The sequence below is a fragment of the Saccopteryx leptura genome, chromosome 6, assembly GCF_036850995.1.
Source record: "Saccopteryx leptura isolate mSacLep1 chromosome 6, mSacLep1_pri_phased_curated, whole genome shotgun sequence".
NCBI classification, from domain to species: domain Eukaryota; kingdom Metazoa; phylum Chordata; class Mammalia; order Chiroptera; family Emballonuridae; genus Saccopteryx; species Saccopteryx leptura.
Window position 1 is genome coordinate 195682244 of NC_089508.1, and position 14290 is coordinate 195696533.

General features: G+C 60.0%; 1 protein-coding gene across 2 annotated transcripts in view; it reads left to right on the plus strand.

Annotated features, from left to right (window-relative positions):
• Positions 1 to 6508: 6508 nt before the first annotated feature.
• Positions 6509 to 14290, plus strand: part of ADAP1 (ArfGAP with dual PH domains 1) — a 37026-nt gene continuing 29244 nt past the window's right edge. Inside the window, exon 1 of one of the 2 annotated variants that reach the window (XM_066342085.1) lies at positions 6509 to 6823. In XM_066342085.1, the coding sequence (XP_066198182.1) occupies positions 6742 to 6823 (82 nt within the window). In that variant the 5' untranslated portion in view covers positions 6509 to 6741. The remainder of the gene's footprint in view (positions 6824 to 14290) is intronic. The other variant, XM_066342084.1, reaches the window with a different exon arrangement.

Below are 14290 nucleotides of genomic sequence, written 5' to 3' on the forward strand. Positions count from 1 at the left end.
GTTCGTTGTGTAATTTTATATGACCTATAAATGATGTATGTGCCTGTGGTTGTAATTTTATGTCGTCTATAAATGCAGCCTGGTTTGTTTTTCCTGGGTCACGTGTTGGAATGCATGGTGGCCCTTGCCGGCATCTGCAGAGCATGGGGCTGGCCGAGGGGCTCCTTGGGGCAGGGCCGTGGCGGTCAGCTCGTCTCCCCTGGAGGACTCCGGGAGCATGGTCACCTCGGTGGCTTCCCACAGAGGATTTCTGTCCAAAGCGCATCACATGCTTCATACTGGCCCACCCACCTGGTGCTGGGAGAAAGTGTAGCGAGGTGAGCTACTTACAGATGAGAAGGCAGGGGTGTTTCAAGAGAAATTAGAGCACCTTCTGCTGAGCCGAGTGCTCTTGTTGAGGGGTGGGTCTATGCTCGGGCCTGGCCCACGCCATGAGCTTCACCGGGAATGCTCGAGGTCCCTCCAGACCCTGGACTTGGGGAGGAGCCAACAGAATGGTCACCACCCCCAACCAACTGCAGGTGGGTCTCACTCATGTCTGAGCCACCGAAGTTATGAGAATTCTTAACCAGAGCGGCAGGCACCACTGGGCTGGGACCTGGGCCAGCACCTAGGGAGGCCTGGCCCCCAGTGGACAGCAGCAGACCTGAGCTCAGCGGGAAGACAGAGCTGTCCCCAGGCAGAGGGCATGCCCCAGGTGGCAGCTTCTAAGGGGCCCTGCTGTCCCCTCGTAAGCACGTGCTCATGCACACAGTTCATGGACCCAACGGTGCTGTGTCCCCTGTCGTGCCTGGGTGTGAGCCCCTGGCCGGGTCTCCTTCCCCTGTGGACGCCCTGGAGGGGGCTGTGGGGACGCAGGACAGAAGAGCCCCTCTGTTCGCAAGTCCCACTGGAACCTCAGGCTCTCAGGGTTTGAGCCAGCAGCTCCTGTCCCAGGCTGGCGGTGACACGAGGACTCCTGTCCCTGGGTGGTCTGGGGGTGGGCCGGGACACGCCCACGCCTGCTGCCCTCACATCCTTCTGAGCGCGCTGGGCTGGGGGCCGCTGTTGGGATGGGGCTGTTCTGCCCAGAAATCGGGGAGGGGAGGGGCCGGGCGCTCAGAAAACCCCTCTCCGTTCCCTTGTGCGCCTTGACCCCCTGCGCCTGGGGGTCAGAATGTGGTGGTGTGGCGGCCCCTGCTGGACAGCGGCGGCACCGCAGCTCCTGAGAAGGGTTACCCGGAGGGGTGTGTGCGCCACCAGGCACTCGGCCCTTGCACTCCGGGACCTGGGACCTGAAGATGGGACCAGGGCTGTGCATCCCTAAGACAACGGATCCTCCTGACACGCCAGGGGTTCCCTGGCTGAGGCTCGTCAACGCCTGCTGCTCCCTTCCCGTGGGCCAATACCGTGTTCACGTCAGCACGGGTCAGGGGGCCTGCTGCCTGGCGGCCAGGGGCTCACCGTCCACACCTGCAGACCGAGCGCCCCGGGGCAGAGGCTTCAAAGGGCAGAACTGCAGCTGGGGTCCCCAGGAGACTGCAGTGAGTGACGACAAGAGGGTCTACGGGGAGTGGGAGGGGCTCACACTGAGCCGGGGCCTCCCAGTGCCTGGGGTCCAGACTTCCCTCCTGCGACCCGTGGTGACCACGGGTCCGGGATTCCCGAGACCACCCTGTGCCGGTCTGCCCTCACTGGCCACAAGCCACCCCAAACTAACCTTACACAACAGCGTGTTTTCTGTGACCATTCTCAGCCGTGGGATTGGCTGCACTCAGCCAGGTTCTTGCCAGGAGGGGGCTGAGCCTTCGTCACCTGAGCTGGGAGGATGCCAGCAGCTGGGGCTGACAGAGCGGCCTGGGCACCATGGGCGCCCGGCTGCCTCCATGGGGGTCTGCAGTGCAGCAGCCTCAGGAGCGCAGGGCTCTGCACCCGGCCACCACGCTCAGAGTCCCACGGAGACGCAGGGAGACAGAGATAGAGACAGAAATATATACACACACACACACATACACATACACACACACGTACACCCGTACACACATACAGGCACTTGTAGAGGGACGGAGACAGGTCTGAGCGTGCGTGTACCAGGTCAGAGCTACTTCCTGTTAGGACCCAGCCTTGGCAGTCACTTGGCACCTCACAAGCATCCTGCACTGGGCAGAGTGGTCCTAACCCCACCAGACTCAAGGTGGGGACACAGACCCCTCCTCCAGTGGGAAAGAGTGCCAGTCTGTTACAGACCAGGTGGGAGAGAAGGGCTAGGTCAGGGGTCCCCAAACTTTTTACACAGGGGGCCAGTTCACTGTCCCTCAGACCATTGGAGGGCCGGACTATAAAAAAAACTATGAACAAATCCCTATGCACACTGCACATGGAACAAATACAATATTTAAAATAAAGAACAAGTAAATTTAAATCAACAAACTGACCAGTATTTCAATGGGAACTATGCTCCTCTCACTGACCACCAATGAAAGAGGTGCCCCTTCTGGAAGTGCGGCGGGGGCCGGATAAATGGCCTCAGGGGGCCACATGCGCCCTTGGGCCGTAGTTTGGGGACCCCTGGGCTAGGTGGTGGATGGAGAGAGGGATGGGGGATGGGCACAGGATAAGGGTGGGGGATTGAAGGAGGGAGGGAGGGGCGGGTGGGTGGAGGAGGGGGGCATAGACAGAAGGACACTCACTCTCTGGGAGATACAAGCCCTGTCCCGCTGCGCCTGTCTGGGGCCCGTCCTGCCCTGCTGGTTCAGGACTTGGTCACAGAGGTCCCGCTCAGAGGCAGTCACTCGCTTTGCCTGTGGAGAGCCTGGTGACTGTGGAAGCTTCCACACCTCCTTCCCTGTGCTCTGTGAGGCTGCAGGGCTTCTCAACCCCTCTGTCTGGGGGTGTTTGGGGGTTCCTCTCGCTGGTCTCTGGCCTCAGGTCTGATCCTGGAGACGTCCCCTGTGAGATGGGTGACCCAACCCCTACCAGCCTCAGCTTCCCCATCCGCTATGGGACGTGACACCCGCCTCTCGGGGGGCTTCTGGGGGAATCAAAGGCCCTCTTCACTGAGTGGAGGCTCTGTGGGCTCAGCACAGGGGTCGGGGCATCCTGTCAGGTTCAGAGCACATGAAAAGCAGGAGAAGACACTCAGTGCTCGTTGCAGATGAAGGGCTCATGTGAACAGGACTCAGTGTCCTCTGTGATGGGGTCCTGCCTGTTGCGGGCTGTGTCGGTGCTCCCGTCCTGCGTGTGGCTGCTGACACTCTGAGGTGCAGACGGACCACATGTGAGTGTCCATCATTCACTGGTGGACACGGGGTTGTTTCCCCCTTTCAGTTGTTATGATTTGTGCCACTGTGAACCTGAGTATACAGGTATACCTGTTTTCTCTCTTTAAGCATGTGTGAGAGACAGACACAGACAGGAAGGGCGAGAGATGAGAAACATCAACTCATAGTTGCATCACTTTACTGATTGTTTCTCATATGTGCCTTGAAGGTGGGGGGGGCAGCCAAGCCAGTGGCCCCTTGCTCAAGTCAGCAACCTTGGGCTCACGCCAGCAACCAGGAGGTCACATCTATGATCCCATGCTCAAGATAGGGACCTTGGGGTTTCAAACCTGGGTTTCAGCATCCCAGGTCAACGCTCTGTCCACTGCGCCCCCACTGCACCCCAGGTCAGGTGGTGCACCTGTTTTCAATCCTTTGGGTCAGTGCCTAGGGATGCAGCTGCTGGGTCATGTGGTTACTCTCTATTTAACCATTTGGGGGACTGCAAGGCTGTTGGTCACGGAGGTCTGCTGTTTTCCACCCCACCAATTCCTGGTCCCCCCACATCCGCGCCCATGCTGTCTTCTGTTTCTGAATCCCCGCCGTCCCAGGGCTGTGAGCTGGCATCTCAGAGTTTGCTCTGTGTTCCCCAGTGACCATGGTGTGGGGCGTCTTTTTAGGAGCTTCTTGGCCGTTTGTGTCTTCCGTGGAAAAACGTCCCTGTGGATCCTTGTCCTACTGTTTAACTGGGTCACTTACCTTTTTATTATTGACTTGTAAGAGTTCTTTACAAGTGGTTTTTTTTGTTTGTTTTCCTGATTTGCGCCAATTTGCCTATGAACTTAACACCCATAGCCCCACAGTCATTGCTGCAAGGGGACAGGGCCAGGGTGAGAGCGCAAACCCGTGTCCTGTCTGCCTCTGGTCTCGCCATTCTCCCCAGACCATGTACAGGGAACAGCTGAAAGTGTGTGGTTTCTACCCTGTCCCCAGGAGGGTGACTCCTGGGGTGCCTGCCATGCTCAGGGCCTCACTGGGGTGACTGCCTCGGCCATCCACATGGGCCCAGCAGCAGCTCCTCACCCCCCCCCCAGCCTGAGAGAGCACCCTAGGGCCCTGAAGAACTGGGGTGACTGCCTCGGCCATCCGCATGGGCCCAGCAGCAGCTCCTCACCCCCCCCCAGCCTGAGAGAGCACCCTAGGGCCCTGAAGAACTGGGGTGACTGCCTCGGCCATCCGCATGGGCCCAGCAGCAGCTCCTCACCCCCCCCCCCCAGCCTGAGAGAGCACCCTAGGGCCCTGAAGAGCCTTCCAGACCCAACTTCCTCCCCAGCTACACGCCCAGCTCCCCCGGGAAGGAGCCCTGTGGCCACAGCCCGCCTGCCCAGGAGCGGAAGGGAGTGGGGCCCCTGGAGGGCTCTGGGCCGGGTCCACCTTGCCCAGTGTCACTCCTAGACCTCGTGGTCGCTCAGCTCAAGAGCTCCGACACGTGTGTGTGTGGAGGGGGCTCTGGAAGGCAGTGCCTGCACCTCCCCCCACCATGCCGAGGTCGGGGCTAACTGGGCCAGGTGACACCCTCTGCTGGGTGACCTCAGGCTCCATCAAGGGGTGGGATCATGAGGCCTGAGCTTCCAACTCAGAGCATCCTGCCAGCCTCCGCCGTGGCCACCGAACCCCTCGCGTCTCTGAAGAGGAGTCCAGGTCATTCTCATGCCGAACAGCTGCTCATGCACAGAGGACTTGGAGGAGCAGAACGGTTTCTTGGTGGTCACGTCCGTTCTTGTTTGGAAGTCCCAGAAGTCCAGGTGGTGGGACGTCCCCTTGTCAGGAACAAGGACACAAGGTGTCGAGGTGCAGTTTCTCTTGGGTCCTCCTCAGGGAGGGGTTTGGGGCGGGGCACTGCGGGCTGGGAGCTGGGAGGTGTGGGGTCCTCGGCAAGTCGTGACACTTGGGAGGGGCTCCTCTTCTTCCTGCTCTGGGAGATTCTTCCTGCGCAGTCCAGCAGGTAAGCCCAGTAGGACCAGGTGGTCCGTCAATCAATGGTGGTCGGCTCAGAAAGGCCTGGGGGTGGGGTGGGGGGGAGACTGTAGTTTTTCAATCTGGCTCTGCTTCAATTTATGCTTAAAAATTTTTTTTTTTTTAATTTATTGATTTTACTGAGAGAAGATGGGAGAGAGAGAGAGAGGCAGGAACATCAATCTGTTCCTGGATGTGCCCTGACCAGGGATCGAACCAGCAACCTTCCGAATGACACTCTAACCAACCAAGCTATCCTGCCAGGGCTGTTCTGGTTTTTCCTTAACAGGATGTATCATTGCATTTATGATTAAATAGAAGGAATTTGGAAAATGCATGGTGTGCAGAGGAGCGAACACCTTTTTTTTTTTAAATTAATTAATTAATTAATTTACAGAGACAGAGAGAGAGTCAGAGAGAGGGATAGACAGGGACAGACAGACAGGAACAGAGAGATGAGAAGCATCAATCATTAGTTTTTCGTTGCGCATTGCGACACCTTAGTTGTTCATTGATTGCTTTCTCATATGTGCCTTGACCATGGGCCTTCAGCAGACCGAGTAACTCCTTGCTGGAGCCAGCGACCTTGGGTCCAAGCTGGTGAGCTTTTTTTTTGCTCAAGCCAGATGAACCCGTGCTCAAGCTGGCGACCTCGGGGTCTGGAACCTGGGTCCTTCCGCATCCCAGTCCGACGCTCTAACCACTGCGCCACCGCCTGGTCAGGCCAAACACCTTTTTTGTTATCTGGCTCTTCCATGCTTGGGGCCCTGGTGCAGGAGGGCTTAGCCCAGTGCACGGTGACTCACCTTGCCCTGTCCGTGCTGTGCATGGAGGGTGGGCTTGAGCGCCCACCGCTGGCCTTGTCACCGCGTAGGGCACGGCCTAATCCTAGAGCACGGATGGTGTGAGCCCCAGGCCCCGCACTGGGCAGCACCCCTTCCCTCACCAAGCCTTCAGCAGCGGTCTGGGTGTGCTGCACTGCTCCGAAAGGGCCCAGAAGGTGTCCGGTGCCGTCCTCAGCCCAAATAACTGCACGATGACCCACCCAACCCAGCAGTTACTCTGTTCCCTCGAGCTCCCCACCAGTGTGGCTGGTGGCTTTGTGCAGAGCGAGTGGGGCGTTGGGCTCGGATAGGGGTGGGCATCGAGGTGGATCCCTGGGGCATGAGGGCTGGGGGCGCCTGGGCGGGCGCCCGAGGAGGCCGCCTGCCCGCGCCGCTGGGGGCCGCCCGCGGGCCGTGCCGGTCAGAGCGCGCCGTGCGCCCCGGGCCCCGCGCCGGCACACGCTTGGCGGCCGCGGCGGCGACACGAGCGGCGGCGGCGGAGACGGGCCGGGCGGCAGGAATGCGGAACCCGCGCACCGGCTGAGGCGGCCCAGGATGGCGCAGGGGCGGCGGCGGCTGGCGGCCTGCGTGGGGCCCTAGCGCGGCGGCGTAGACGCTCCCGACCGGCCCGGCCCCGGCTCGCGGCGGGCGGCATCGCTGCCATGGCCAGGGAGTGGCAGAGGGCCGTCTTGGAGCTGCTGCAGCGGCCCGGGAACGCGCACTGTGCCGACTGCGGCGACCCGGGTAGGTGCGGGCCGGCCGGGAGCGGGGCCGGGGGATGCTGCCCGGGATGGGTGCGGGCTCGGGGGATACTGCCGGCGTGGGTGGCGGTCTGGGTGGGTGCCGGCCTGGATGCCAGACCCGGACGGGGAGGGCGCTATGGCGCCGGCGTGGCTGGGGGTGCGGGCCGCGCAGCTTGGTCCCCGCTCGGCTGGGGCGCGGCCCCCGAGTGCACCTGCCAGCCCCGCGACGCCCCCGGCCTGTGGCTGTGTCGCCTCCTCCCCTCCTCCCCCTGGGCTCCGTGTCTTGCTGTCACTCGCGGACCACCGCCGCGTTGCGAAATCTCGGGCTCCGCAGAGAAAGAGGAAATCGCGGCCGGCGGCCGGCTGCAGGGAGAGATGGGGAGAGCTGGCCTACGGGCTCCTGTGCGTGGGTGTGGGAGTCCACCTGGCGCCGGGCCACCTGGAGGTGACGTCATGGGCCCTCCTCTGGAGTTACCCTTTGCACAGTGTCCCCAGCAGGGGGAGGAAGCCCCCTCCTACACGTGGAACAGATGGGAAAGGGCGCCCTTCCCCCAACCGGAGCCTCTGCTCTGGAGCAGGTGGCCAGTGCCGGTGAGGCACCAGCGCAGGCCTCGGAACGGGCCCACCTGCACCCCATCCCCCGGCAGGCAGCTCCTGGACTTTGCTCCTGGGTGGCCTGGGCTACTTGTCCTGGGACTGGCAGGACTCTGCCCTGCCTCTGGGCTGGGGCAGGCACAGCCCCAGAGGGTCAGCTGCTCACACCCCCACACCCCTGGTGTGGAGGGTGGCCCTGCTCAGGGACTGCCCCCCAGGCACTCCAGGGGGACAGTGGACACTTCACTGGGGGATCCTAGCCAGAACCCCTCAAACACACCTCACACATGGAGGGGTCGAGGCCCCCAGGGAGGGGAGTGGAAGACCCTGCACTTGTCCCCAGACACCTGGGCAGCCACTGGACAGTCTCCAAATAGGACTCAGTCTCCAGCTGTCCCTTGCTGCCCACCCACTGGGCCAGGAGGGGTCTCTGGCAGGCAGGCAACTGCAGTGTGCCAGGCGAGGCCACGCTAGGAGCTTGAGTGCTCCACAGGGGGCAGCGGCAGGCTTTCCCAGAGACCACGTGGGCTGGGGTGGCCTTTGCTCGGCCTGCTGAGCAGGGCAGCGTAGGACCCGTCGGACGGTGGGTGGGACGGCATTGTCATCGCCCTGGGCTGCTCCAGCCAGCGGAGCTCCTCACCCTAGACTCTTCCCCCGCCCTCTCCCCGACCTGTATTTCCACTGTTCAGGACAGCTGATCATGCCAGGGAGGCGTCAGGGAGAAAGGGGTGGTCAGCACGGGCCTCCCTCAGGCTTGGCCTGGTGGAGGGGTCAGGAGAAGGGGCTGGCCCTGTCTGCCTCCCTCCTGGTCACACTGCCCATGAGCGGCCTCCCTCCAGCCACCCCTGGGGCTTCAGCCTGGCGGGAGGGGTCTTCCGTGGTGTGGTGGGCCCTGGGCTGCCACGCCTAGCCCACCCTCTCGGTCCAGGGGCCGCTGCCCTTGGTCAGCTCCTGCTGAGCCCCGCCCTCCCCGGCCCTGGGCCAACCCTCCAGTTTTCAGAGTTGGTCCCTGACGTCCGCATCTTGCCCCATCTGACAGATGGCCCGTGGAGCAGGCAAGACGTGAGCAGTCCCCATTATACAGCTGGGGAAACTGAGGCCCTGCAGACCTGAACGGCCTCAGGGGACACGCCTCACAGGCAGACCAGGGCTCCTGCTGCCGGCCACAGCGCCCTGCTCTGCGTGCCCTCTTCCTGCCTTCTCCTCGCTGCCCCATGGCCCCGGGGTCCCCGTGGGACGCCCGCCCTTACTCTGTGCTTCTCGGGATGAAGCCCTGCTGGTCAACCTTGTTCACTGCAGCTGGGGCCTCCTGTCCCTCCTGTCCCTCCTGTCCCTGCTGTCCCTCCTGTCCCTCCTGTCCCTGCTGTCCCTCCTGTCCCTCCTGTCCCTCCTGTCCCTGCTGTCCCTCCTGTCCCTCCTGTCCCTGCTGTCCCTCCTGTCCCTCCTGTCCCTCCTGTCCCTCCTGTCCCCTAGCTCTTTCCAGCCACAACGAGCAGGAGCTGGGCATCGCCAGGTGGGGTCCCCGGGGCATTGGCTCTAGACCAGGGGTCCCCAAACTACGGCCCGCGGGCCACATGCGGCCCCCTGAGGTCATTTATCCGGCCCCCGCCACACTTCCGGAAGGGGCACCTCTTTCATTGGTGGTCAGCATCCATATCCTGTGCTCCTGCAGTCCTGTATGTAGCAGCGTCGCTCACGTACAGTACTACTTCCGGTGACGCGGGATGCATGCGTCACGGCTCCGGAAGCGCGTCATATCACTTGTTACGGCTAGCAGTGACAAATATGGAACCGGACATTGACCATCTCATTAGCCAAAAGCAGGCCCATAGTTTCCATTGAAATACTGGTCAGTTTGTTGATTTAAATTTACTTGTTCTTTATTTTAAATATTGTATTTGTCCCCGTTTTGTTTTTTTACTTTAAAATAAGATATGTGCAGTGTGCATAGGGATTTGTTCATAGTTTTTTTTTATAGTCTGGCCCTCCAACAGTCTTGAGGGACAGTGTAAAAAGTTTGGGGACCCCTGCTCTAGACAGTAGGACACAGGGCAGGCCTGGAGTGTTTGGGTATAGACGTGGGTAGTCCTGGCCAGCGGGCCCTGTGACGGCTGCTGGGAGAGGGACAGTCTGGGGGATCCCTGCAGCCCCCCAGCATTTGCTTCCAGACCTTCCCCCACGCCCTTGAACCTGGGCCCCTGTCTCACAGCCTCCCAGAGAGGCACTTCTCATCACAGGCCTGGGAGGGGGTCTCCGTTGGGACAGGGGAAGGTGTGACCACTGCACTGCCTGAGTCACTGACCCGTTGGGACAGTCTTCCCTTCGAGCTCCATATCTCGTGCTAGAAGGACGTGGGGCCTCCGCTCTTTAATTGAGTTGGGCTGTGGGTGATACTTTCATGGTGCTTTGATGCACTTCACCTGGGCTCAACTGCCTGTAGCACACAGGCCTCCTTATATGAGAGGCCTGGGCTCAGTCAGAGCTTTCTCTCCGGCAAGGTGGGTGGCTCGGGACACCGCGCGTGACGACCCTGCTGCTCTGGGTGTGTCTGAGCGCGTCCCAGGCGTGTCTGTGTGATGTGGCCCTGCCAGCCTGTCCTTGCTGGCCAGGGACTGAAGCATGTGCCTGCCAGGCCCCGAAGGGGTGAACTCAAGTCAGGAGCTCTGCATTCAACCCCAGAAATGGAGGTGACTTTTCAAAAGTAGCTGAGGGCTGGGGCAGGAGCACCTTGGTGGAGGGAGGGGGGCTTTCCAGGAATCGGGCCTCATTTGGGAGCGGGTTCCCTGAGAGGGTAGCTGGTGGGGGGCTGCTGAGGAGTGGACTGCACAGATAGTAGTCCCCCCACATCTTGACCGAGGCTGCAGTGCACCTGCTCTTGGGGTTTAAAAATACTTCTTCACTGTGGTCACACATACAGTAGGTGCTTGAATAATGTCGCCATGTCACATTGACGAGAGAAATCGCTTCCCACTGGGGTCACTGTGTTCGTGGGTTTTCTCAGGGACACTGGGCTCCTCCTGCCTCCTGAGCTGTGTGCGTGGGAGGAACTAGGGAGTTTAAACTGCCCAGTCTGAGTGAGGGTGGGGTGTGGTGGGCCTGCCTGGAAGGGTGTCCTGGCTAGTGGTCCCACCATGAGCCCGGAACTGCCAGGGACGGCTCCACCCCCCGTGACCCTGACCTGGAATCACTGGGTTGCAGGACTTGTCTTTATTAATCTTGAGTCTGTGCTTAAGTCACATGTATTTTACCGTTTAACGTTAGGAGTGTTTGGGTCCTTATTTAGAAGTTGTGACTAGAGTGTGCCGTAGAAACCGAATTGCTCATGTCAATGAGCTGTGGTGCAGTTTCACTGAGAGTAGCAGTTTCTAAGAACCTGTTGACAACGTGACGTGAGGACTAGACCAGCAAAAGTTACATGAGTTACTTTCTTAACCACTTTAAGGGGCAGTGAGCACATTCACCTGCCGGCAGGTGCACCACCCGTGCACTTATCCACACTCCCGTGAGTCGCTGCACGATCCCATTTCACTACGGAAAGTGCTGGAAGGGCTCTGTAGGGTCCGGCGTGGCGTGGCGTGGGGTGGGGTGGGAGGTCTGGTCTGGTTGCTGTGGCAGAGGCCCTGGGACTTGCTCGTTGACTCCTCTGTTGACTGCTTCCTGTCTCACTCTCTCAGGCCCACTGTGGTGGCCGGAACGGGTGTGTGTGTGTGTGTGTGTGTGTGTGTGTGTGTGTATGTGTGTATTAAAATATACTTAACAGGCCCTGGCTGTTTAGCTCAGTCAGTTAAAAGCATCATCCCTAAATGACAAGGTTGAGGGTTCAATCCCTGGTCGGGGCACACACAGGAAGCAACCAATGAATGCATGACCGAATGGAACAACAAATGACTGCTTCCCTTCCCCCTCCCCTCTCTCTCCCTTCCTCTGTCTCTCTTAAAAAAAAAAACAAAAAAACAAAAAAACCCTGTGGAATACCTTGGTTGGTTGTTAGAGCATCATCCCGGAGCACAGAGGTTGAGAAGTTGCCCATTTGATCCTCCAGTCAGGACCTAGACAGGAACAGATTGATGTTCCTGTCTCTCTCTCCCTGCTTCTCAAAAAAAAAAAAAAATCTATCTATCTATCTATCTATATATATATCTATGTATATATCTATACTGTACATATTCACACACACATATAATGTAAAATTTGCCCACTTTACCATTTTGACGTGTGCAGTGGTACCGAATACTCACATTGCTACATAGCCATTGTCACCATCCACCCCCATCACTCTGTTCCTCTTGCAAACCTGAGAATCTACCCATTAAACACTAGTTCCCCACCCCCAGCCCATGGCACCGCCCACTGTCACCTCCCTATGAATTAACTCATCTAATGCGCACCTCATGTAAGTGGGATTTCAGTACGTGTCCTGGGTCTGGCTTATTTCACTGAGCACAATGTCCTCAAGGTTCATCCACGTGGTAGCATATTGTAGAATTTCCTTTTTTTAAAAAAAATTTGAGGCCCTGGCCAGTTAGCTCAGTCAGTTGGAGCATCGTCCCAAAACACCAAGGTTATGGGTTTGATCCCCAGTCAGGGCACGTATGGGAAGCAACCTGTGTGAATGCTTCTCTCCCTTCCTCCTTCCTTCCTTCCTTCCTTCCTTCCTTCCTTCCTTCCTTCCTCCCTCCCTCCCTCCCTCCCTCCCTCCCTCCCTCCCTCCCTCCTTCATTCCCTCCCTCCCTCCCTCCCTTCCTCCCTTCCTTCCTTTCCTTTCCTTCCCTCCTTCCTTCCTTCCTTCCTTCCTTCCTTCCTCCCTCCCTCCCTCCCTCCCTCCCTCCCTCCTCCCTCCCTCCCTCCTTCCTTCCTTTCCTTTCCTTCCCTCCCTCCTTCCTTCCTTCCTTCCCTCCTTTCCTTTCCTTCCCTCCTTCCTTCCCTCCTTCCTTCCTTCCTTCCCTCCTTCCTTCATCCCTCTCTCCCTCCCTCCCTTCCTCCCTCCCCTCCTCCCTCCTTCCCTCCCTCCTTCCTCCTTTCCTTTCGCTGTCTCTCTCTTAAAGAGAGATATAATTGACATATAACTTGTATTAGTCCAAGGTGTACGACGTGGTTCAATGTTTATCTATAGTGAAATGGGCACCACAGTAAGTGTAGCTAACTAACATCCGTCACCACCCACAGCTACAAGTCCTGTTTCTTGCAATGAGCACGTTGAAGGCCTACCCCCAGCAGCCTTTCAGACACACAGTACGGCATTCGCTGTGGTCACCAGGCTGTGCATGGCACCCCGGACTTCTCTTACTACGGGAAGTTTTTCCTTTTAACCACCCTCCACCCATTTTGTCCGTGCCCCTCTGACCACCATCCCTCCGTTATATGAGTTTGGGGGTTTCGGCTTGTTTTTCTTTTTCTTTTTTTTTTTTTGTATTTTTCTGAAGCTAGAAACGGGGAGAGACAGTCAGACAGACTCCCGCATGCGCCCGACCGGGATCCACCCGGCACGCCCACCAGGGGGCGACGCTCTGCCCACCAGGGGGCGATGCTCTGTCGCGACCAGAGCCACTCTAGCGCCTGGGGCAGAGGCCAAGGAGCCATCCCCAGCACCCAGGCCATCTTTGCTCCAATGGAGCCTTGGCTGCGGGAGGGGAAGAGAGAGACAGAGAGGAAGGAGAGGGGGAGGGGTGGAGAAGCAGATGGGCGCCTCTCCTGTGTGCTCTGGCCGGGAATCGAACCCGGGACTTCTGCACGCCAGGCCCACACTCTACCACTGAGCCAACCGGCCAGGGCTTCGGCTTGTTTTTCTTAAGCACCACACGTGGTGTCTGTCTTTCCCTGGCTTGTTTCACTTAGTGTAACGCCCGTTACGTCACATCCACCCACGTTTCCTCCCCTCCTGGCTGAGGAGGCTCCCCCGTGCCCGCACTGTGACGTCGTCCCCTCCTGACTGAGGAGGGTCCCCCTGTGCCCGCACTGTGACGTCGTCCCCTCCTGGCTGAGGAGGCTCCCCCGTGCCCGCACTGTGACGTCGTCCCCTCCTGGCTGAGGAGGGTCCCCCCGTGCCCGCACTGTGACGTCGTCCCCTCCTGGCTGAGGAGGGTCCCCCTGTGCCCGCACTGTGACGTCGTCCCCTCCTGGCTGAGGAGGGTCCCCCTGTGCCCGCACTGTGACGTCGTCCCCTCCTGGCTGAGGAGGGTCCCCCGTGCCCGCACTGTGACGTCGTCCCCTCCTGGCTGAGGAGGCTCCCCCGTGCCCGCACTGTGACGTCGTCCCCTCCTGGCTGAGGAGGGTCCCCCCGTGCCCGCACTGTGACGTCGTCCCCTCCTGGCTGAGGAGGGTCCCCCTGTGCCCGCACTGTGACGTCGTCCCCTCCTGGCTGAGGAGGGTCCCCCTGTGCCCACACTGTGACGTCGTCCCCTCCTGGCTGAGGAGGGTCCCCCGTGCCCGCACTGTGACGTCGTCCCCTCCTGGCTGAGGAGGGTCCCCCCGTGCCCGCACTGCCACGCCGTCCCCTCCTGGCTGAGGAGGGTCCCCCCGTGCCCACACTGTGACGTTGTCCCCTCCTGGCTGAGGAGGGTCCCCCTGTGCCCGCACTGTGACGTCGTCCCCTCCTGGCTGAGGAGGGTCCCCCCGTACCCGCACTGCCACGCCATCCCCTCCTCGTCCTCTACCCAGACCCTTGGCCCTGACGCATCCTGGCTGCCGTAAATGGTGCCGCGTGAACACAGTGGCACACACCGTTCCATTGGTGTTCTCATTTCCTTTGGGTCAGCACGCAGAAGTGGACCTGCGGCGTGTCCTGGTGGTCCCCTTATTCCAGCCAACCGCGCACGCGGCTGCCCTCCCTCTGCGCCCTCCCTCCGCGCCCTCCCTCCGCGCCCTCCCTCCGCGC